The 21,504-nt window shown below is 51.0% G+C and overlaps 9 protein-coding genes across 9 annotated transcripts; 7 read left to right on the forward strand and 2 right to left on the reverse strand.

Moving 5' to 3' along the window:
* Positions 1-977: 977 nt before the first annotated feature.
* Positions 978-1,532, forward strand: PMZ80_007337 (uncharacterized protein; the record flags this gene model as incomplete). Its single annotated transcript, XM_064875745.1, has 1 exon — positions 978-1,532. One exon carries the CDS (start codon positions 978-980, stop codon positions 1,530-1,532), a length of 555 nt encoding a protein of 184 aa, XP_064728009.1.
* Positions 1,533-3,428: 1,896 nt separating this feature from the next.
* PMZ80_007338 (uncharacterized protein) lies at positions 3,429-5,153 on the forward strand (the record flags this gene model as incomplete). The annotated part of the gene is made up of 1 exon (XM_064875746.1): positions 3,429-5,153. One exon carries the CDS (start codon positions 3,429-3,431, stop codon positions 5,151-5,153), a length of 1,725 nt encoding a protein of 574 aa, XP_064728010.1.
* Positions 5,154-6,243: 1,090 nt separating this feature from the next.
* Positions 6,244-7,599, forward strand: PMZ80_007339 (uncharacterized protein; the record flags this gene model as incomplete). The annotated part of the gene is made up of 1 exon (XM_064875747.1): positions 6,244-7,599. One exon carries the CDS (start codon positions 6,244-6,246, stop codon positions 7,597-7,599), a length of 1,356 nt encoding a protein of 451 aa, XP_064728011.1.
* A 241-nt stretch (positions 7,600-7,840) lies between these two features.
* On the reverse strand, positions 7,841-9,013 carry PMZ80_007340 (uncharacterized protein; the record flags this gene model as incomplete). Its single annotated transcript, XM_064875748.1, has 1 exon — positions 7,841-9,013. The coding sequence occupies one exon, from the start codon at positions 9,011-9,013 to the stop codon at positions 7,841-7,843; it is 1,173 nt and encodes a 390-aa protein (XP_064728012.1).
* A 668-nt stretch (positions 9,014-9,681) lies between these two features.
* Positions 9,682-10,964, reverse strand: PMZ80_007341 (uncharacterized protein; the record flags this gene model as incomplete). Its single annotated transcript, XM_064875749.1, has 3 exons — positions 9,682-10,642; positions 10,689-10,723; positions 10,776-10,964. The coding sequence occupies 3 exons, from the start codon at positions 10,962-10,964 to the stop codon at positions 9,682-9,684; spliced, it is 1,185 nt and encodes a 394-aa protein (XP_064728013.1).
* Positions 10,965-12,422: 1,458 nt separating this feature from the next.
* On the forward strand, positions 12,423-13,844 carry PMZ80_007342 (uncharacterized protein; the record flags this gene model as incomplete). The annotated part of the gene is made up of 2 exons (XM_064875750.1): positions 12,423-12,467; positions 12,513-13,844. 2 exons carry the CDS (start codon positions 12,423-12,425, stop codon positions 13,842-13,844), a joined length of 1,377 nt encoding a protein of 458 aa, XP_064728014.1.
* A 327-nt stretch (positions 13,845-14,171) lies between these two features.
* Positions 14,172-14,618, forward strand: PMZ80_007343 (uncharacterized protein; the record flags this gene model as incomplete). Its single annotated transcript, XM_064875751.1, has 1 exon — positions 14,172-14,618. The coding sequence occupies one exon, from the start codon at positions 14,172-14,174 to the stop codon at positions 14,616-14,618; it is 447 nt and encodes a 148-aa protein (XP_064728015.1).
* Positions 14,619-15,095: 477 nt separating this feature from the next.
* GUT2 (mitochondrial glycerol-3-phosphate dehydrogenase) lies at positions 15,096-17,342 on the forward strand (the record flags this gene model as incomplete). Its single annotated transcript, XM_064875752.1, has 1 exon — positions 15,096-17,342. One exon carries the CDS (start codon positions 15,096-15,098, stop codon positions 17,340-17,342), a length of 2,247 nt encoding a protein of 748 aa, XP_064728016.1.
* Positions 17,343-18,729: 1,387 nt separating this feature from the next.
* PMZ80_007345 (uncharacterized protein) lies at positions 18,730-21,289 on the forward strand (the record flags this gene model as incomplete). The annotated part of the gene is made up of 2 exons (XM_064875753.1): positions 18,730-19,838; positions 20,011-21,289. 2 exons carry the CDS (start codon positions 18,730-18,732, stop codon positions 21,287-21,289), a joined length of 2,388 nt encoding a protein of 795 aa, XP_064728017.1.
* Positions 21,290-21,504: the final 215 nt, after the last annotated feature.

A 21,504-nucleotide genomic window follows, 5' to 3' on the forward strand; every position in this document is an offset into this window, starting at 1 on the left:
ATAGACCTTTGTAATCAGCATTCAAATCGTAAAAGTGATGCTTCAATCCTTGTGTGCATATCAATGTTCGAGACTTGAGAGCAGTTCCCGTCGTAATTCATGATTCTGCGAAAGTGTTTCAGATTCAGGTGAGTTGTCGTTGTATCGCGGTGCCCAACTTTGGTGCAGTGGATCTTGGCGCCCAAAAGGAGGCGAGACGGTACCCAACGAGCCAAGCCCAAGCACCAAGCGGGCATGTCCGGACACGCCCACCGACCCTCGGAACTCCCAACAATGTCTTTAGGTGCGTGCTGCTTTCAACGCCGAGCAGGAGTACTCTAATGCTCACGGCATGTTCAATTGTCCATGTCACTATGTTTGACTTGTACCTAATGTAGAATGGCTTTCAGACACGATCATTGTTTGGAGTTTTGATTCTTGATGACCGCTTCGATAAATATGTAAGCTGAGGCATGCATACGAAATCTTCACAGTAGCAGAGCGATGAAATGCTGTAGACGTCGCAACAGAGCACTGGGACGCTTCACAAAGGAGTGACATATCAGAGTCGGGTTACGACTAGGCTACCGAGACACTGGTCACATGGCCTAAGAAGATGTTACCATGCCTTATGCGCCATGTCAAAACCATCTGCTGACTCGGTGCACTATATACAACTCCATAGTGAGGCTGGCTTCTTGTGACAACATAATGTCCAGATCGACTTATCAGGCTGACGATGCTTCGTTTGTCTTGTGCTCCACTGCGAAGACTGCATGTACAGAGAGGTCCAGTATGCCTGTTCCATGATTCAATCCTTTGGGTATCCTTGCTCACCGCTTTTCCTGTTGAGATTCACCCCTTTTCTATTTACATCCAATTCAAAAACGTGGCGCAAGTTCTAGTCTGAAGCATAGTCCTTCAGTCACCACCAAGACAAATCGACTCGATATTCCGCCATCTGATCAGCCCTTCAAGGCAACAACCAACATCTTCATATGTCATCATCTCAAGACCTAGGATTTCAACCAACACCACCAACCCTAGCAGAACAGCTCTTCTGCTTGTTGCAACTTCGATCCACCGAAACCCTACTGAACAGGTCAATCGCACCCAAAATCCAAAAATTATTTGCTCATCCCGAAGACCACAGAAGCGCTGCCCTTGCAAGGATCGATACGCTGCACAAAAGGATCGAGAAATCTGTCGTCGAGCCAACGGAGTCGATACTCTCCTCCGAATACAGGGCAAAACTTTCGAGCACAGAAGGGTTGGAAGCAGATCAGCTTGGAAAGGCCATTCTGAGGACGGCGGAGGAGTACCTCGTTGAATTGGCAGTGCTGGAGGGCTCTCTTGGTGGTGGAGCTGGGAGAAGGGGCAGGAGAACTGCCTCGAGGGATAGTGGATATGGCTCAAGGGAAGGATCTTTGAGCGAACGATTTGCCAGTGTATCAGAGATGAGTGAGGAGCGGAAGAGTCGCCTTGGGAGTAGCAGTTACCGTGTCAGACTGGCTGAGGGGTGGAGGATGATGAAAGAGAGTCTGAGCTTCTAAGTCAACGAAACTTGTAGCCAGGTGTACTGGGGGAGTTGATGCAGGGATGAGCGGAAAGCTGCTGTCCGCTGGCGGACGAGCTATCGCCGGTCACGGTGTGCAGTTTTACCTTCTCGGAGAGATTCGGTAAAGTCAGGAGATCCTCGTCGCATGGTTTTAGCACAAGCTCCAGATGCTCAAACGTAGCATTGTTGGCTGCATTTGGTGAATGACTCCTGTTAGAAGATTGTGTTCGCTTCGTATGGACCTCCCGCAGGTTCCGAAGAGTTTGCTGTAGGTCGTCCTAAACGTATGGTATCCGGCCTTCGAGTTTCCTTCATATTAGTAGTCTTCGTCTTCGTGCTGATTGCTTCGCGTCAACTGACCTTGGAGCACCGCCTCATCGGGAAGAGGGAAGAACAGCTTCGTACTGAGTAAATGTTCATATCCTTCGGCTTGCCGTGGTTAGACGGATCAGTAGACAACAGCAGGGTGGCGGTATAGCGCTCCCTAACCCCAGAGGTCGTTCTTGCGCAGAGCGATGTGTTCCGCACATGCCGAGTCGCCACAAAGAACGGAAGTCAAATTGAGGAACGACACGAAACCATTCGCGAAGCAGAAGCGCAAAGGCGTCAACCGCATCTGATCGGAACTCAACAGACGTAATTTATTACGACCATTGAATACTATAGCTTTCATGAGGACGCTCTTGTAGTGCCAGTATTATGTTAATCCATCTTAGAAATAGAGATGGTATCACCAAGGACTGCAAATAGGCAGATCTCGGTCGGCGGGGTGAGCGGACATCCATAACAGCTCGAATATCTTTATTCTTAGCCGTAGAGCGTGTTATACGATTGATCATAGACGCTTGTCGCGACATTGCGCACACTGACGCGTTATCTTGCCTCCGAGTCGTTGACAAAGCTGATGAGCGTTATAGTCATCATCCATTTCAAGAACGACATCGCACCTTCGTTCTCGCTGTTGGTCCAATCTCTCGCCACCGGATCGTGATATTTGGTTGATGCGAAATTTGCCTCCACTGCAGTTATTGAGCTTGACCAAAAGCATGGAAGCAACAGATATGACCCGGCTCCGTGTTAGAAACAGCCCCTGATAGAGGCCGTGCTAGACCGGACACTATCAAAACTGAGGAACCATCACCATGATCACCACAAGCCCTCGCGCGAAACGGGTCCAAATGGGCCCCATAGCTCGTCGACCTCTGGTGCAACAGGTAAGAGGACAAGAGGCTGTAAGCGGGTCTGCTCATGTACTCTACTGGAGTAAAGCGTACACGAGATGACCGAAAACGCAACCTTAGAGCGGACACCAATGTGGTAACAGGATACTCTCTAGCCTTCAACGCAGTAGGTTACGAAGATCTCACAGCCCTACTTTGCCACTCGATGACAGATTGGCAACAATACCACTTCCCAATGCGGCGCCACTCACTAGCAAGAACGAGATAGACAAATACAAGGCGACTCACTTTCCCTTATTGCAGCTACCCGAAGTAGTTGCTGCTTCGGCAATTTCTCTGCCTCGCTCGAAAGGCGGTGCTCATGCTGGCTTTTGATTGGATGCCTTAGCCTGCTCTACTACTACATGCAGTCTAGCGTATTACTCCTCGTTCCGCAACGACAAGAACACCTGCACAGAACAGCATATGCGAAATTAGAATATTTACTCAAGCCATCTTCGATGCAGATGATCTTACACAGTCTTTAAACCCTCTGCTGAGTGTCAGACCAGAAATAGAGATTGACTTAGGGCCGGACAGCATGGAGAGGTATATGAAGTTGCTGAGCTCGACGGGTCGATTCGAAATGTCCATTTCCAAGCACAAGATCATCCTACTTGAATTTGTGCCAGCAGTAGCAATACTGGAAGGTCAATTCCATTCTCAACACTATGTCTCAATATCCGCAGCCTCATCAGTACAATGAATCGGCTCAACCAGATATCATTCAGTCTTCTTACATCGAGAACCCCGGCCCCTTCTCGACAGCCACAACGCTGATATCCCATTCTTCGTCGATCACTACATCGGTACTTATCTTGACACTCCTCTACCAAATCGGTTTCCGATTCATCGTGCGGTACCTCCTTCTCCACGATCGACCACCGAAAGGTCTGAAGCTGGTTCCTGGTCCAACGTCAACCATACCATTCCTTGGTCGCGTCCACGGTGTGAATGCATTTGCGCCATGGAAGACTATGCACCAGTTCTCCAACCAATATAACAGGATCTTTCGCCTTACCGCCTATGGCCAGATGCACATTTGGATTGGGGATGCGAAGATCGCAAAAGACCTGATAGTCAAGCGTGCAGCCAAATACTCCTCGCGCCCAGCTATCGCAGCCATACCCGGAGCCGAAAAAGGTGGGCAATACCTTGCCCTCAACGAGCTGGACGACCATTGGCGACTTCAGCGACGGTTCGCACATACCATGTTCACAGCCGCACACCAGAATAGCTACTACGACATCATCCGGCCTGAGGCCATCCGCATGATATACAACCTCCTCAACGATCCGACCGACCACTTCAGACAGACCGATGAGTTCACTGCCCGCATCTCCGCACGCTTGTGCTATGGCAACCCCTCGGAAGCTTCGAGACACAGCCGCAACGCCCACGAATTTATCCCACAGATCTCGCCAACAGCAGCGGGTCCAGCAATGAACATCTTTCCATTCCTCATCCACTTACCTGAATGGATCAACACCTCCAAACGCTGGGTGCGTGAGCGTCGAGAACGCGAGCGGGAGCTTTGGCTGAGCGAACTTGAGCGAGTGAAGCAGTCTCTAGCAAATGGCACAGCTGCACCGCATTCGTATGCCAGAACATACTTTGAGCGGCTCCAAGCAGCTAAGAACAACCAAGGCAATACACCAGCAGGTTTCGGTTTCCCAGAGAGCGAAGCTGCGTACGCGATTGGCATGCTTTCTACCATGGCTATCTTCACCATTGGTGGTCCATTGTATACTTTCTATTTGGTCATGGTCCTCTATCCGGAATGGCAAGATAAAGCGAGAGAGGAAGTTGATCGTGTGGTCGGCTCGGACAGGATCGTTGGATTGTCTGATTCTCCCGACCTACCTACCCTTCGGGCATGCATTAAGGAGTGTCTGAGATGGAAGCCACCGGTCCCTCTTGGTGTGCCGCGGCTGGTGACTGAGGACGATGAGTACGAAGGCTACTACATACCGAAAGGGAGCGTTGTGCATATCATCGAGCAAGCACTATCCTACGATCCCGAGCTCTACCCCGACCCAACGAAGTACAATCCAGCTCGATGGCTCGAACCTGAATATCCTTCATATCAAGAACCACTTACTGTTCACCCAAGGTTGATGGGATTCAGTGGGTTTGGTTCTGGTCGACGAGTCTGTCCTGGCATCGAGTTGACCGAGGCTGAACTTCTGATAGCCTGTGGAAGCCTATTGCAGAATTTCGAGATGCTGCCGAACGTTGATCCCAACACCGGCGAGAAGTTGTTTCCGGATCCAGATAATCGGAATTCGAATGTCATTGGTGGACCAAATCACTTTGACTTCAACTTGCAGGTTAGAGCAGGGCGCGCAGAGAGAATACGGAATATGTACGAGGATGTGAAGGATCAACTAGACTGATCAGCGTTCTCCAGTGGTTCGAGCTTCGCGTATGGCGTTTCCAAGCTGGTTGATGAGGACGTATTGTCTTTGGGTATGGCGCAACCTGTTCGGTATTTAGCAACATCAGTTTCTGTTCAGTGGTAGTGACTCATAAGGTACATTTGAGTGTCTAGCGGGCATAAGCCGAACAGCTGGACGTTGTCGAGGCGACTACCAGTTCCCACCTCAAGCACAGAACGATGAATTCCTCTCTCGGGTCGAATTGTTGCCGATGACCGAGTCTGAAACCAGACCCCGAGTGCCTTGAGACTCTGTGACTCGAAACGACAACTTTGCTCTGTCTTCGCTAATGCACGGGATGGTTGAGCCTCCTGGTAAATGCTAGGTACTTTCGTGTCTGTAACTTCGGACAGAAGTCACCCCCTATCGCGGCGACTTTGTTGAACATGGCATCTGACGTGCACGGCGTCGCGACTAGCTGCTATAGGGCAGTTCTGCAGGTTCCTTTGTCAGCATAACGCGATCTGGCCCCAAGACGAAGGATAGGAGCAGTCTCCGAGGCTGCAATGATTCGTTGCAAAGAAGCAGTTTTGTGTCCTTTACTCCGGCAGATCTCAAGCCTGCACAAATCAGGGGATGTCGTGCATAGATTTCTAAGCTCGAATTCTCGAAGGCGCAAACTGCTGAATTATGAACTTCTGAGCGAATCACAATTTGCGGAAGTGCCCCACTACGTCAACAGACATCCAATTGAAGAGCTTCACAACCACTAGGGTGATTTGTTGACGATGACGTTTCGAACCAAATTTTGAACTCGAGATTCTTCGTGGCATCACGACAACAGCCGAGATGTACGAGGCAACACACTTTTACTCCATAGTAGAGATTGAAGGTTTGATTTGGGTCAAAATGACATGGTATGACATGGACATCGGAGGCAAGTACCACGGGTTAAACAATGTGGGAGACCAGTATCCGGAAGTACATATATCGTGTTCTGTCTCTGTCTTTCCCTCAAGCTTCACCTGAAACCTGTATACTCCTTTGCATTGACCTTTTGCATTGATCCTGACATTGTCCTCCCAACAACAAACCAATATTGTCCACGATGCCTGCACGATATGAATCCGACAGTGCTGATGCAGCGCCACTTGGCAAGCCTCTTCACTTCGAGTTCGCCAATAGGGATGCCCCAAATCGTTTCCTCAAGGCAGCAATGACAGAGCGCCTATCAAGCTGGGACCCCAAGGACTTCCAAAAGCGAGGTGTGCCATCGGAGAATCTAATCAACGTCTACCGCAGGTGGGGTGAAGGTGGTTTCGGTGTGATCCTGACAGGCAACATCATGATCGCCTACGACCAGCTCGAAGCACCGGGCAACCCAATCATCCCACCCGAGGCCAAAGCTGAACCCGGCGACAAGCGCTTCGATGCCTTCAAGAAGATGGCCGATGTCTCCAAAGCACACGGCGCACTGATCGTTGGCCAAGTCTCGCATCCCGGCCGACAAACCGAGCAGCGTCTCCAGCCAGATCCAGTCTCAGCCTCCGACGTCCAGCTCGCAGGCGAAGTAATGGGCATGAAGTTCGCCAAGCCACACGCCGCCACAAAGGACGAAATCAGCGCGATCAAGAAGCAATTCGTCCACGCAGCAGAATACCTCCACAAAGCCGGCTACGACGGCATCCAACTGCACGGCGCCCACGGCTACCTCCTCGCCCAATTCCTCTCGCAAACCACCAACAAGCGAACAGACGAGTACGGCGGCGACCTCAAAGGCCGAGCACGGCTCATCACCGAGATCGCAGATGAGATCCGCGAGGTCGTGCCCACATCCACCGGCTTCACAGTTGGCATCAAGATCAACAGCGTCGAGTTCCAAGAAAGTGGCATCAGCCCCGACGAAGCCAAGGAACTCTGTGCCCTCCTTGAGTCTCACAAATTCGACTTCGTCGAGCTCTCAGGCGGCACATACGAGTCCCTCGCCTTCCAGCACAAGCGCGAATCCTCGAAGAAACGCGAGTCCTTTTTCATCGAGTTCGCGGAGCAGATCACACCCGGCCTGAAACACACCAAGACCTATGTCACCGGCGGTCTCAAGACCGTCGGCGCAATGGTCAAAGCTCTCGATGCCGTCGATGGCGTCGGTCTCGGCCGCCCAGTCACGCAGGAGTTCGATCTACCCAAGCATATCCTTGAGGGCAAAGTCCATGGCGCGATCGAGCAGAAGCTCGATGATCAGAACTTCGGGTTGACTAATGTTGCGGCTGGGACGCAGATTAGACAGGTGGGCAAGGATCAGCAGCCGATTGATCTGAGTCAGCAGGAGAATGTGGACGCGTTCATGAAGGATATGGGCAGTTGGGGACAGAAGATGCAGGAGGATGCGGCGAGTATGAATATGTATGGATATGTGGATTTGGAGAGCATAAAGACGCGGCCTTATGCTGAGACGCCTGCGTAAGCACTAGCAGATAATGCGTGCTTGATAGGTTGAAAATCACCAGTTTTTTGGGCAAAGATATCATTCGTTCTTAATTGCGTTGATGCTCAGTGGAGACTATTCTGTGCATCGTTGCAAAGAAGCTTGAAGTAGGCGAACCACATCCACTCTTGAGCCACGAGCTCAAGGCGATGCGTGCCACTCCAGTACCTCTACCCTACATCGCCCCATTATAGCCTTCTAACAGAGTACTCAGCTTTATCTACTGGCCCTGCGGAACTTGCGGACCCTGCTGGCCTGGCTGGCCTTCCTTCTTCCGATTCTTCCCACCCTTAGCAGCATTAGGAAACGTCCCAAAAGAACTATCACCACCACCATCTCCTCCACCAATCACACCAACCACACCACTACCCTCCACTACCGCCTCCGCCTTTTCCGCCGCCTTAGCCGCCTCTTCCTGCGCTATCTCCTCCCTAGCCTGCTTATCAAAAGGCCTCGTTCTCAGCTCAAGCCGCTCCGACGGCAAGAGGCCATCCTCATCCCTCATATCATTAACATCATACCGTCTCAACCTCCCCACTCTCCTCCCAAAACTCCCATGATCGACGCCATCAACAACCGGATGACACAACCCACAGTGGAAACAATACGGATCATCAACGCCAACCTCCATGTACCCCGACGGCCTCGGCACATACCCGAATTGTCGTGTGTCAAGCTCGATACAGATCGCACATTCGAGACCGTAGTTGCGGACCATGAGGTTGTGGTGGCGGTGCGAGGTGGCGTCGTTGCCGGCGTGCAGGTGGATGTTGTAGGAGTGGTTTGGGTGTTGGATTAGACGGGTTGGGCGGGGGGCATCGACGCGGGGTGGACCGGCGCGATCGGCGTTGGAGAAGGCGCGGGCGAAGGAGGGGTCGTGTTCGTAGGTGGATGTGGATGTGTAGGTTGGTTGGTGGTAGGATGTGGAGCGTGAGTGTCGGGGGCGGGAGGAGTCGTAGAGGGTTCTGGAGCGGCCGAGACCAACTGCTGCTGTGTTGAAGTCTTGGCGGTTGTGGTTGTCTCGGTGGAGATCGTTTCGGGGCGGTTGAGGACTGTAGTATGGTTGACCGGGGTGTGGTTCTGGAGAATATGCTTCCGTGAACATGCCGTTTTGGTAGCTGGGTTGCCGATTGTCTCGATCTGCTTGTCTGTTAGATGATGGTGTATGTCTAGTGAAGGCTTTCCGACCGTCTTGAAGTCTGACTATCCCTGACCTCGGTTGTGGTTGTGATGAGGGCGGACCTTCGTGGTGATCATAACCATAGTCTTCATGGTATGACCGAGGACGACTGCTGCGCGATGAGCGCTGAGATCTTTGGCGAGAAGGCATGGTTCTTTGGAGTTCTTTTGTACTCGGAATGTCGATGCCTGTCATCCACTTGAGGAAGCCCATGTTGGTGGCAGAGGTCTCAACTGGGAGCTTTTGTAGTTCTGAGAAGGGCGCGTTTGTCTGTGATTGATACTCCCAAGGTTTGGTTCCAGGTGTTCAGATGATTGAGGACAGTCTTAGGTGATGGTGTCACAAGAAGAGCTATTGCCGGAGCTCTGTTGAGAAGATCCCTGTGCGGCTTTTGCCAGGAGTGCCGGCCAACTTCACACCCCATTGTGCTCGACAAACAATGATTTCGTCACGTCACTAGGTTATCGAGTCAGCTGAATGGTGTCAAACAATGAATGGCAGTAAGGCTCTTGTCAAGGACAAAAGCCTTGAATCGCCAGTGAAGTAGCAACGCCACAAGTGCTGCTCTGGACGGCCAGCTTCGGCGGACGTCTGCAATGAAGCGTCAGGCCATCGAGTGGGCGCAGTTTGGTCGCAGGCAGATTGACTGCAGAACGTATTTGCATCCTTTAGATCTTGGGTATTTGTCCTGATTGTAGGTAGCCACGCGACAAGCTGTCCTGAATATCACGTGCTTCTTGCGCCGATGTATGCCCTTCGCATGCCTCTATAATGCGTAAAGTTCAGCTCCCAAGCTGTTCGATCGCAACCAACTCTCAATGAACTCCTGCAAATGCCACGTCGTGAATGCATAAGCCGGACACTTTTTCGGTAAAGAACGCTTAGACTTTTCTCCTGTCTCTGCCTTTCGTTCGCTCGACGTCTGGCATCGCTGTCGTCCCATCACTAAATTTGGCGTTGTCGATCCATACCTTTACCTGTTCGAACGCAGACATCTGGATCATATTCTGGATTGCCGTTCGCACGATAACCATTTCAATGCCTCGCCACCGCCCTTGCTTCGATGCTTTGTATGCTGCTTCTTTCGCTGCTGCTGTGGCCGCATTCGCTGGGGAATAAGATGGTGCTTGCATCGGACTGAGCAATTGATTCTGTTGCCGTGTTTTCATCGTATCAATTGGATAGGTCACAATCCAGCTAGAAATGCCGCAGATTGCGCCAGCGAGGGGTATTGCCCACGGTGTATTTTTCATCTCATCGCCGTAATAGCTGCCAAGAGCTTGCTTGCAGCTCTCGTAGACGCCGAAGTATACACCGCCGCCAATAACATCGCGCGCAAGATGAAGGTTGAAGCCTTTCCATAAACTCAAGGCGCCACGTTGTTTGATGATCGTCTTTGCTGCGGCATAAGTGTTGATGCGGTTGTTCTTGCTGCTTTTTTTGTGGTTACCTGACATTAGTACAGCCGTTTGCGAGGCGTTCTTTAGTGCTTCGAATGGTGCTATCAAGCTGTCAACAAGTAGTTCAGTCTTCCCTAGAGAGCACTTACTCAAAATTGGTGTCAGCATAGCACCTGAGATCATGCCAGCAGTGCTAAAGCAGACTAGAGTACTCAAATTGGGGTATGTGCCTGCGGTATTGACCCATTCGAGCGGTGAGTCGCCCGTGACCCTCTCAATCACGTGGTCAACCTCATATTTAGCTTTTCGATATGCAATAAAGCCTAGGGTTCTGCTGAAGGTAAGTGACCAGAGTGGTGTGAGTGTGCTAGCCCAAAAACCACGAACGCCTTCATATTGGTAGATAAATCGTGCTGCAGAGAAAGCGCTCGAGAAGTGTTTCCTAAGACTATCAGCGTTTGCTAAACTTAGTCCTGCAGATTACTCACGATTGCATACGAGTTTTGGTATTCTCGAAAGGAGACTAGAACGGTCAGCGAGGCCTTGTATGGGCGACTCTTTCTTACCCCAGCTACCACAGCGACCGCTGCTGCAGGCCCAGATGCCCAGAACTGCCTGAAATACTTGAAGTAGTACACCTGCGTATCATGGTCCATCAAAGTACTCGGCCGATGCATATTGAAGTTGTGCTCTTGAGCTGGAGTGTATGTGGAGGATTCGTTGTGAGCTACTACCGGAGGACTTTGCTTTGACGCATGGCTCATCGTCGTAAAGCACGACGACGCAATGATCGAAAGCTTGCTGATATGTCTCCCTCTGTCACTTGACCTGGCTCCTCAATATCCTTCTGGTCCTTCCGGACGCAACCTGACGCCGACAGACCTCTTGTTTCTACACGGCTGCAGAAACCTACGGAACGCAACACAGCCTCTCGAATATGAGTAGACCGCTACGCGTCCCACGAACTTCCATCTGCTCTTCCAATCGCACCTAACCTCAAGCAAGTGTTATCTGTATACGATAATCCTTGACGTGCTCAGCTTCGCCTTTAATCAGAGCTATCCTAGTCACGGTCGAAGTATAACACACTCTTCTAGGTCCAGTAGCTTCGCTCGATCGGCCTTTGTGTATCCCAATCCTCGAACCCTTTGTTCCCCGATAGTCGAATGGTGGGGGACTGTTGGGATTCGTTCGCATCTGAGGCTGGGCAGTTGTATATAGCTCGTGTTGGCGACTATGGGAGACGCGGTGAGCGGTCTGGAGCTCACAGATGTAGCAGAAGAGGAGTGTTCGCTACTGAGTCCTTGTATGCTCTCTGTGTTTACACAAGCGAGCTGTATGCAAGCTGCGGACATGGACCACCGTACATCATGCCATTTCCTTACACATGCCAACTTGAACTTCACACAACGGAATTGGTGGGGCATGTCGATTTCAGGCTAGCGTACTGGCCTTTGATTGGACGCAGCCGAGATCCCAGCTTCATGACGTCAACTGCAGCTTGTGAGACGAAAGGACGCACTTGATTGGCTGTATTCTGCTCTCACGCTCATCGCTCCAAGAGCCTGAAGTGGGGGATTCATGGTTTTCAGAGTTCGAAAACGTGCAAAGCTGGTTGCTCTGCATGTCATAAGCGAGGCAAGTAAGAGCAGACCTGTCTGACTCGACTCTGCACACCAGTGTGCAGTAATACTGCAGTAGTGATAGGATCTTTCCGTGCCATGATAGACGGCAACGGCTTCGCAGATCCGTGCTACCAGGCCACCACCATGACACCAGGAGCAAGACAGGTGCTGTCGCTGGCCGTGGTACCGCCGTACGAAGTGAGGTGCTTGGCTCAAATGCTTCCGAAGCTCTTGCTGCCAGGTGGATGGGGGTCGCCATACGAGTCGGATATGCAGCTTGGTCGACCTATGAGTGGCTAAAGGCACCCTGGCATTCATTGCCCCCGGGCTTTACTTTTTGCGGGGAGGAAGTGGCTAGACCGTCACGACAGATGCCGAGGTTGACCTGGGCCGAATCCGAGGAACGTTCAGCACGTTTGTGGTCTTGTTCGGTTCGCCGTCGCAGTTCTCCCAGTATTGCCTTTGGTTGATATATTGCATCAAGCGCAATCGTCTTGTTGTTCTCAACATCGCTCAAACTACAGCCAACACTCACAATTGTGCCGTCTTGGATCCAAAATTTCTACTCGAACACATATCCACAACAACACAAGCAAGATGGGCAGAAAGGCAGCTCCCGCCTACGTGATAGGCGTCGGCATGGTAAGAGACTTGGAGCCCTATGCACGACTTCGCTAACAATAGCAGACCAAGTTCATCAAGCCCAGAGGCAAGGTCGACTACACAGAACTTGGGTTCGAAGCTGGTGTCAAGGCTATGCTCGATGCCCAGATTAACTACGATGAGGTCGACCAGGGCGTGGCATGCTACTGCTATGGTGACTCTACATGCGGACAGGCAGTCTTCTACCAGTTTGGCATGACCCAGATCCCAGTCTACAATGTCAACAACAACTGCAGCACAGGCTCGACTGGCTTGCAGATGGCCCGCCAAGCTGTTGCATACGGCGCAGCCGACTGCGTCCTAGTCGTTGGCTTCGAGAAAATGAACCCAGGTTCCCTTCAAGCATACTTCAACGATCGAGTCAACCCAACCATGACCACAAATAAGATGATGAAAGAGACAAGAGGTGTCACAAATGCTCCGGGTGCCGCACAACTCTTCGGTAACGCTGGCCGAGAGTACATCGAGAAGTTTGGTGCTAAGGACGAGGACTTTGCTGAGATCGCCCGTGTCAACCACGAGCACTCGAAGAGGAACCCGTATTCTCAGTTCACAGACGAGTACACTCTTGAACAGATCCAGAATTCAACAATGATCCATTCACCTCTAACCAAGCTACAATGCTGTCCGACCTCGGATGGTGGTGCAGCTGTCGTGGTTTGCTCGCAGGACTTCTTGGACTCCCACCCACAAGTTAAGGACCAGGCCATCATGATCGCAGGTCAAGCTATGGCGACTGATTCGCCAGAACTTTTCAGTAGGTCCGCTATGGACCTTGTTGGCTTCCAGATGTCCAGACACGCCGGCCAGGTTGCTATGAAGGAGGCCGGTGTCACACCAAAGGATGTTTCTGTTGTCGAGCTCCACGATTGCTTCTCTGCCAATGAGATGTGTGTCATCGATGCTCTTGGTCTATCCGACCCAGGCAAGGCTCACGAGCTCGTTCGAAGTGGCGACATCACATACAAAGGCAACAAGTATGTCATCAACCCATCTGGCGGCCTGATTTCGAAGGGTCACCCACTCGGCGCAACAGGTCTAGCACAGTGCGCCGAGCTCGTCTGGCACCTTCGAGGCTGGGCCAACAACAGACTGAAGGAGGGAACCAAGGTCTGTCTACAGCACAACCTTGGTCTTGGTGGTGCAGTCGTCGTCACTGTGTACAAGCGACCAGATGGTCAGGTCGCCACATCAGTGTCCGATGCCGAGGTCGGAAAGAAGAACGGTCTTGGGTACAACCCAGCCACACAGGCCAAGGGCTTCACCAGTCAGCAAGCTGATAAGGTCCGAAGCAAGAAGATGAGAAGTGATTGGGCTCTGCAAGATACCCAGAACAAGGTCCAAGCAAGATTTTAAAAGTATCTAGGGTTTGTTGGATATAGCGTGCACTGAATGTGGATTATTCCTTCTCCTTCATGGGGTGCTGTTTCGTGACATAAGTTCGTGAACTCACCTTGTGTGCCTCATCTCAATTTGAGGCAATCTTTGCTTAAAAGCGCTCACGTTGAGTTCCCGGGGATAAGCCTGCTTCCTCCGCTGGTATTGATAAGCAGCTTCACCTAGCTGACCAACCTCAAGAATACAACTTGGCGGCATACGAAGCATAAAGCTGCTGTATAGTTGAGACAATGGGTGGTTGCGATTGAGTCGTGAAGATCACAGCATCGTATAGGCACATTCAGCATGACGTCCATAAATCCCACCCTTACCACCCGAGATGCCCTCGAATCATGGCTTCTTGACTTTCACAAATCAACAGCAACACTTGATGCGAAACATTGCACCGAGAAGTTCTTTACTTCCAACGTTGAATTGCAATATGCCAACAATCCAGTTGCCACAGGCAGGGAAAATGCTCAAGGCTTCTTCGACATGGCATTCAAAGCACTTGACATAATGACACACGAGATTGTGTACTTCGACTTCGTCGCTCCAAACAAGCTGTATCAGGCTGCAAAAATCAACTATGTGGTCAAGGGAGATGATCCAGAGAAGGATATGATCACGATACCGGCGATGATGAGTGTTTGGCTGGAAGAGCAAGAGGGCAAGCTGATGATCAGGAGGAACGAGATATATTTGGATGCTAGTGGTTTGTTCGGACGTATGGGAGAGAAAGGCCTGATATGAAGAAGCACTTTGTGTATTCGATGTGATGCGCCGTAAGCGCCGTTACTGCGAGGCTGGACGAGAGACAATTCAAGTTAATCAAGTTACACAATAACAGGTAGAAGGACACCCGAATCTTGCCAAGCACGGCTAGATCTAGTACCAAGATGGATCTTGGTCGTATAATTTCGGGCTTGCCAGACCGAACTCTCATGACCAGCTTTCTCGGTCCTGCTTTCCCGACTTCTCTCCGAGCTGTTTGAGGCGACGATGTGCAAGAGCTGCGGAGCACCACGTGAAGGCTTTGCTTGCCAGTGGGCAGATGAAGCTCTCAAGAACCCCAGATAAACCTTGAATCCATATTTTCTCCTTAGCAGGAGAGTATAAACACTTCTCCGGGCCCTTCCTACTTCTCGTCGCGGTTCCTCATTACTGTCTGGCAGATGGCCAGCCATTGTTGAACAATTTCTTTCTCCGTAACACTATCTCACTGACATCATGGCCTGGCGTCAGTCAATCCGCCGGCTCGCGAAGCCCACGCTCTATGGCGGTGCTGCCGCTGCAGCAGTGGGTGGTACCATCTTCTACATCTCCTACAAGCCCATCAGTGTTCCTGGATCCGAGGGCGCTGCCGTCCCAATTCCCACCGATGCGGATGGAAATATCATCCCCCCGAAGTTCCCTCTAGTCAAATCTCGAGAGGAATCGATAGCAGACCTGAGAAAGAGTGGTGGTCTGGTAGGGGAGTCTTCGGAAACGCCCCTCACACAACAAGCCGCGAATACATGGTCAAGACTGAAAAAGTCGACAGATTCGAAGCCGACTGCAGAGGCAGAAGAGACGAGTAACAAGGCACTGCAGGGCGAGCAAGATGCTGGTGAGGAGTACGATCTCCTCGTCATTGGCGGTGGTGCCACAGGTGCTGGTATTGCTCTCGACGCAGTGACACGAGGTCTGAAAGTGGCAATGGTCGAAAGAGATGACTTTGCTTCCGGTACATCTAGCAAAAGCACGAAACTGGTTCATGGAGGTGTTCGATACCTCGAGAAAGCAGTATGGGAATTGGACTACAATCAATATGCCCTGGTCAAGGAAGCACTTCGAGAACGAAAATATTTCCTCGATACTGCACCGCATCTGTCTCATTGGTTACCGATTATGATTCCTCTTCAGCACTGGTGGCAAGCTCCGTACTTCTGGGCCGGTACCAAGTTCTACGACTTTCTAGCTGGTAGTGAAGGTATCGAGACTAGCTACTTCATGACAAAATCGAAGGCTCTGGATGCATTCCCTATGCTCAGAAAGGATAATTTGGTCGGAGCTCTGGTCTACTACGATGGTGCGCACAATGATAGCAGAATGAACATTGGCATTGCTGCTACCGCTGCTCTTTACGGTGCTACAGTCGTCAACCACATGGAAGTCACAGAACTGAACAAGGATGCTCAAGGCAAGCTTTGCGGTGCAGTCTGTAAAGATCTCGTCGCTGAAGCGAACGGCAAGCCGTCAGCACCTGTCCGAATCAGAGCAAAAGGTATCATCAATGCAACCGGCCCATTCTGCGACTCGATCCGGAAGCTCGACGAACCACAGGTCAAGGAAATCGTCGCTCCAAGCTCCGGTGTCCACATCATTCTTCCTGGCTACTACTCTCCGCAGAAGATGGGATTGATCGATCCGTCTACATCCGACGGCCGAGTCATCTTCTTCCTTCCATGGCAAGGTAACACAATTGCAGGCACAACTGACGCTCCCTGTGAGATCAAGCAGAACCCGCAACCTGGTGAGGACGAAATCAACTGGATCTTGAGTGAGATCAAGAATTACCTGGCATCCGATATCAACGTTCGTCGTGGTGACGTCCTGGCTGCATGGTCCGGCATTCGACCTCTGGTCAAGGATCCCAACGCGCGAAACACGGAATCTCTTGTCCGAAACCACCTTGTCACAGTCTCCGATTCTGGTCTTCTTACATGTGCGGGTGGCAAATGGACTACTTATCGACAGATGGCTGAAGATGCTGTTGACGAGGCCATTAAGCAATTCAAGTTGCAGACCAAGCCAATTACAGAGCGAGCACATATCTCCGGTACTGAAATGATCGATGATGCAGCACCACTCGATGGAACTTGCCAGACGCATCAGGTCAGACTGGCAGGTGCACACGGTTACTCCAAAACACTCTTCATCAACCTTATCCAGCATTTCGGTATTGAGACAGAAGTTGCGAAGCATCTTGCTGAGGCCTATGGTGACAGAGCCTGGACAGTCGCAGCACTTGGCGATGCGACTGAGGACCGATTCCCAGTCCGAGGCAAGCGACTCTCACCTTTGTACCCGTACATTGACGGCGAGGTACGCTATGCTGTCCGTCATGAATTCGCACAGAGGCCAATTGATGTCCTCGCCCGACGAACACGACTTGCATTCCTGAACGCACAAGCTGCTCTCGAAGCTCTTCCGAAGGTCATCGACCTGATGGCTGAAGAGCTCCACTGGGATAGCAAACGCAAGGAACTTGAGTTCAAGGAGTCGGTACAGTTCCTTGCCTCGATGGGCCTGCCAAAAACTATGCTGAGTGTTACACGTGCAGAGGTTGAGGCTGGTAAGGCGAGGTTCGCTAGTGAAGCTGAGCGAAAACAATTCTCCAGATTTGATGGCCCGGCTGATACACTTGAGTCGGACTCTAAGTACTACGAGGGCCACAACCCTATGGTTGGAAAAGACAGTTATGTGAATAGGTGACTCGATGGTGGCCAGCAAGAAGATAAAGATCCTGGCTTGTTAACTATTCTGAGGAGATATTTGAGATCTGGTACACACGATTACTTGACCGAGCATCACGAACCAGCGGCGGAGCATGATCGAGTGGCGGAGCATGACCGAGGTCTTGGTTCACTGCTCATGGGCCTCTTTGGGCTCGAATCAAGTCCTTCAGTTCAAAGTCCGGCAGAAGCCCAAACGCTTATTGCGGAAGAGTTCAAGCTTTGTCCTACCTGCGAAGCTGAAGTTGAGAAGTGGACTGAGATCCTAGCTCAGCGCGCCGAGGAGCAAGCAGAAGAAGATTTTCGTACTCGAGTGGTGTACGATGCGTTAGCTTGCTTTGCGTCAGGTGCCTTGATGGGGATCGTGTTTGGGATACTGAGAGACTAATCATGTACGAGTCTGGTGTTTGGCGTATCGCGGAGTCTCTTCAGGGGACATCCCAATTCGTCGTTGGCGCATCTATTGTATATACCTAGCTCAGTGGTGATTATTGAAACGTGAACCTCATAGACTCGGAGAGTATTCCGACCATGAAAGTTTTAGGGTCAGCGATCACCAAAATTCGTGCTTCTAGGCAAAAAATTTAGGGGTCAACGCTCTAAACCTTTTGCAAGTCCCATATCACATGACGTTCACGTAATATCGGTGATCACCGTTGAGCCTAGGCAGCGTCAGGCGGTTGACAAAATAATTGGCAAAGTCCAGGTTAGGCGCTCCATGCCTAAAATGTAATCACTAGAGGTGCTCTAGGGCGAGCTAGGCATGCCTAGATGTGCATAGCTGGTTTCTAAGAATACGGTGAACGGACGAGGCCGAATCGGGACTTTGCCAATTATTTTGTCAACCGCCTGGCGTGTCCCGCTGAGCACTGAACCTCTAAAGGCCCCCCAAGACCCCAGGCGGGCTCCAGATTCAGCATTGCCGCGCCAAGAATATGTGCTCTTGGTGTCCACGCATGTCCGGACATCTACATGCTGAAGTTTGTTTGGTGCCGAGCGTGCCTTCCGACTGTATTGCAGCAGTGGCCCTAATGTTGATTCCCAAATTGCAAAGCGACTAATCGATCGATCGTGAGATAGCATATGAATGTGGATCAGTCGGGCGTCTCTGCATCTCGTCTATTACCTTCTATCAGCATTGAGAAATCAAGGCTGTGCTAGTTCCGCCACCCTTCTGCTGGCCTTTGGAGTGATGAAACGTGACTGACAAGGATGTTCCCCTCCAAGGTATCATATTTGAATGAGCCTCACTGCTGCCGTCACGACAGACGCAGTAGCATCAGCAACATGATGTGCTGCTCATGCAGATTTGAGAAGCCTTCTATTCAAGTTCCTCCTTCCTCGAATGCTAAATTGAGCTGACCACTATGGCGAATGTAGGTGTTGATCCTTCACGTGGTGTCACGACTAAACGCGTCAAATGCACCTTTTGTGACAAGACGTTCTCCGAGAAAGAATGCTTTTTCCATTGTCATACCTGCGATAGAATCAGCCTGTGCCAAAAGTGTGTTCTACAAAGACAGTCTTCTACCAGATGTGACCTTCGGTCCGTTGTCATTGATGCGCAAGACCTAAGGCCGACATTCATCCAGGGTATAAAGGACCTCGGATTTCGAGAAATGGTGACCAGGGCTCGAGAAGATAGATCCTTCCGGTTCCCTCGCACAGCTAGAAAATTTCTGTCCCAGTGTGACACGCCTGAAGGATTGACAAAAGACAGACTGCTTTCTGAGGATAATTACGAGCCTTACCAAGATGACGAAGCTGCTACAACCAGGAAGATCGAGAATGACTACTCCCTCTACGACAAGCTTGATCGAGAGAAGAAAGAGATCCGACTCGCTTGGCTCCTTCAAGGTCCTGAGGAAGCCGGCGTCAATGTTGTTGTAGCGAGATTCCCCTACCCATGGATACAAGTGAAGTGGACGGGGCTCTCCTACTGCTGGGGTTGCTTGGACGAAACACGGAAAATACGTGTTAGCCATCTCGCAAACTATCTTCATGATGGCAACAAACCCTCTTTACGACACCAGACGTTCGCCTGCACCGCCAATCTGGAAATAGCTTTGAGAAGCGTACGCTGGGAGGATAGGAATATCTTCTTGTGGGTGGACGCCCTTTGCATTAACCAAGCTGATTACGAAGAACGCAGCTATCAGGTGAGCATCATGTCAGACATATTCGCCCAAGCAAATAGTGTTTGCGTCTGGCTGGGCTACAATCTTGATCAGACTATCGCATCAGGCTTGATTCGCGCAATGTCCCAGTTAGCGGAAGAAGGTCGAAAGAGAGGGCGGTACCCACCCGGGACCTCCGAGGGGCATATAGCCCGGGATCTGCTCGACTGCAGAATCATGAAAGAAGGTGGATCTTTGGATCGCCTTGAAGCGATTCGTATCATATCCACATTCTTCAAGAATCCATGGTTCCGACGCGTGTGGGTACTGCAAGAGGTGTGGAATGCAAGATCAGATGTGTCCGTTCTTTGTGGTCGAAATGCAGCCGTAGGATGGCACGAAGTCCTATTTGCGAACCAATATCTGACAATGGCATTTGGTCGACTTCACACGCAGGTTACTGGACTGATTGAGCCATGGAAATCCTTTGAGAAAATTGCTGGGATGACTGAGAATGACGTCTCGTTCCAGCGAATGGAAATTCAAGCTCTTCGAGAATATCTGTCAAGGATTCAATGCCACAGATGCAAGGGACAAGCTCTTTGGAATACTGAGTATGGGCAAGGAGACCCTTGACATCTCGAACCTCGATCCTCTGGTGGCACCTGACTATTTCAAGCCTGTTAGCCAAGTGTTTGTCGACTTCACAAAGTGGTGCATTCGTCAGTACCGATCGCTCGTCCCGCTCGGATACGCCACGTATACATTGCGAAACACGGAAACCAACGCACATGCTTCTGGAGGACCCCCATCATGGGCTATCAATCATCTTCCGAGCTTTGCTACGTTCGGTGAAAAGATATGCGAAACTCAAGGGCACAATGCTTGTGGAGAGTCATCTATAGATCTCGAGCTCTTGGATGACTGGCAGAAGCGAGACCCGCGTTTGTTGGCCTTGCGAGGTTACCAACTGGGAGTTGTTGAGAGGGCGGAGTGGTTACATTTCAGCAGTAGGTGGGATAAGAATAATGAGCTGTGGCTGAGGAACGACGAAGCCAACGATGGAGATGGCATGACCTTTCCTGGTGCCTCGAAGTTCATTTGGTCAGGCCTCGTCTCACCGAAAACTGGCAAAGCACCAAAACACTGTGATCTCATGAAGCACACAGGTACAACAGAACATGAACCTGACTTGAATTTACGGTGCACGTGTCAGGAACTCCTCGACGACATGATTATGGCACTGACTCAGGGTGGTATGAAAGAACATGCAGATTGCGATGATGCACAAAACATTCACCGCACGCACTGGCTGACACCAGGCGAAATATATCCTGACTTCGCGGCGCACTGGGTAGAACAGGCCGAGCAGTACAATAGCATGAATGTGACAATGACCCACAAGGAGTCGCCGGACAAGCCAATTCAGCAAAACCGGCTGTTGATCGATCCAGAGATGACACTGTTCTGTTCCCATGTGCGGAATATCCTTATGCCTTTGGCATCACAGGGAGACGCCCAAAAATTTTCAATGATGCTCATGAAATGCAACCGACAAGTCCTTGGCGAGTTGCAGACGGGCCGAATGGGCCTTTGTCCTGTTGGCACACGTCAGGGCGATGTTGTCGTCGCATTGTTTGGCGGCAGGGCACCGTTCGTGCTGCGTTCGCGCCCCGATTCCGTTGCTGATGGGCAAGTGCAAGAGTGGACATTCATCGGTGAATGCTACTTCCAAGAATTCATGGATGGCAAACATGTGTCTGAACTCATTGAGACTGGAAAGCCGCACAAGCTATTCAAGTTGTGCTGAATATCCACCCCAATCATAGCAACATCTTAACATCCACTAGGTACTCGAAGGTCAGAACTTAGTCTTCCGGCGAGGCTACGGGTAGGTCTGGATTTGTATACTGGGGAGCCCAGGACTCTCGAACCAGTGCAACAGGTTCATTCAGGCCTGCTGGCGTGCCGCCAAAAGCTCAAAATCAGCAACAGTGGCACAGCGATATAATCGACGAACAGGTC

The sequence above is a fragment of the Knufia obscura genome (genome assembly GCF_036327395.1).
Source record: "Knufia obscura strain CCFEE 5817 isolate CBS 148926 chromosome Unknown scaffold_9, whole genome shotgun sequence".
Classification (NCBI taxonomy): domain Eukaryota; kingdom Fungi; phylum Ascomycota; class Eurotiomycetes; order Chaetothyriales; family Trichomeriaceae; genus Knufia; species Knufia obscura.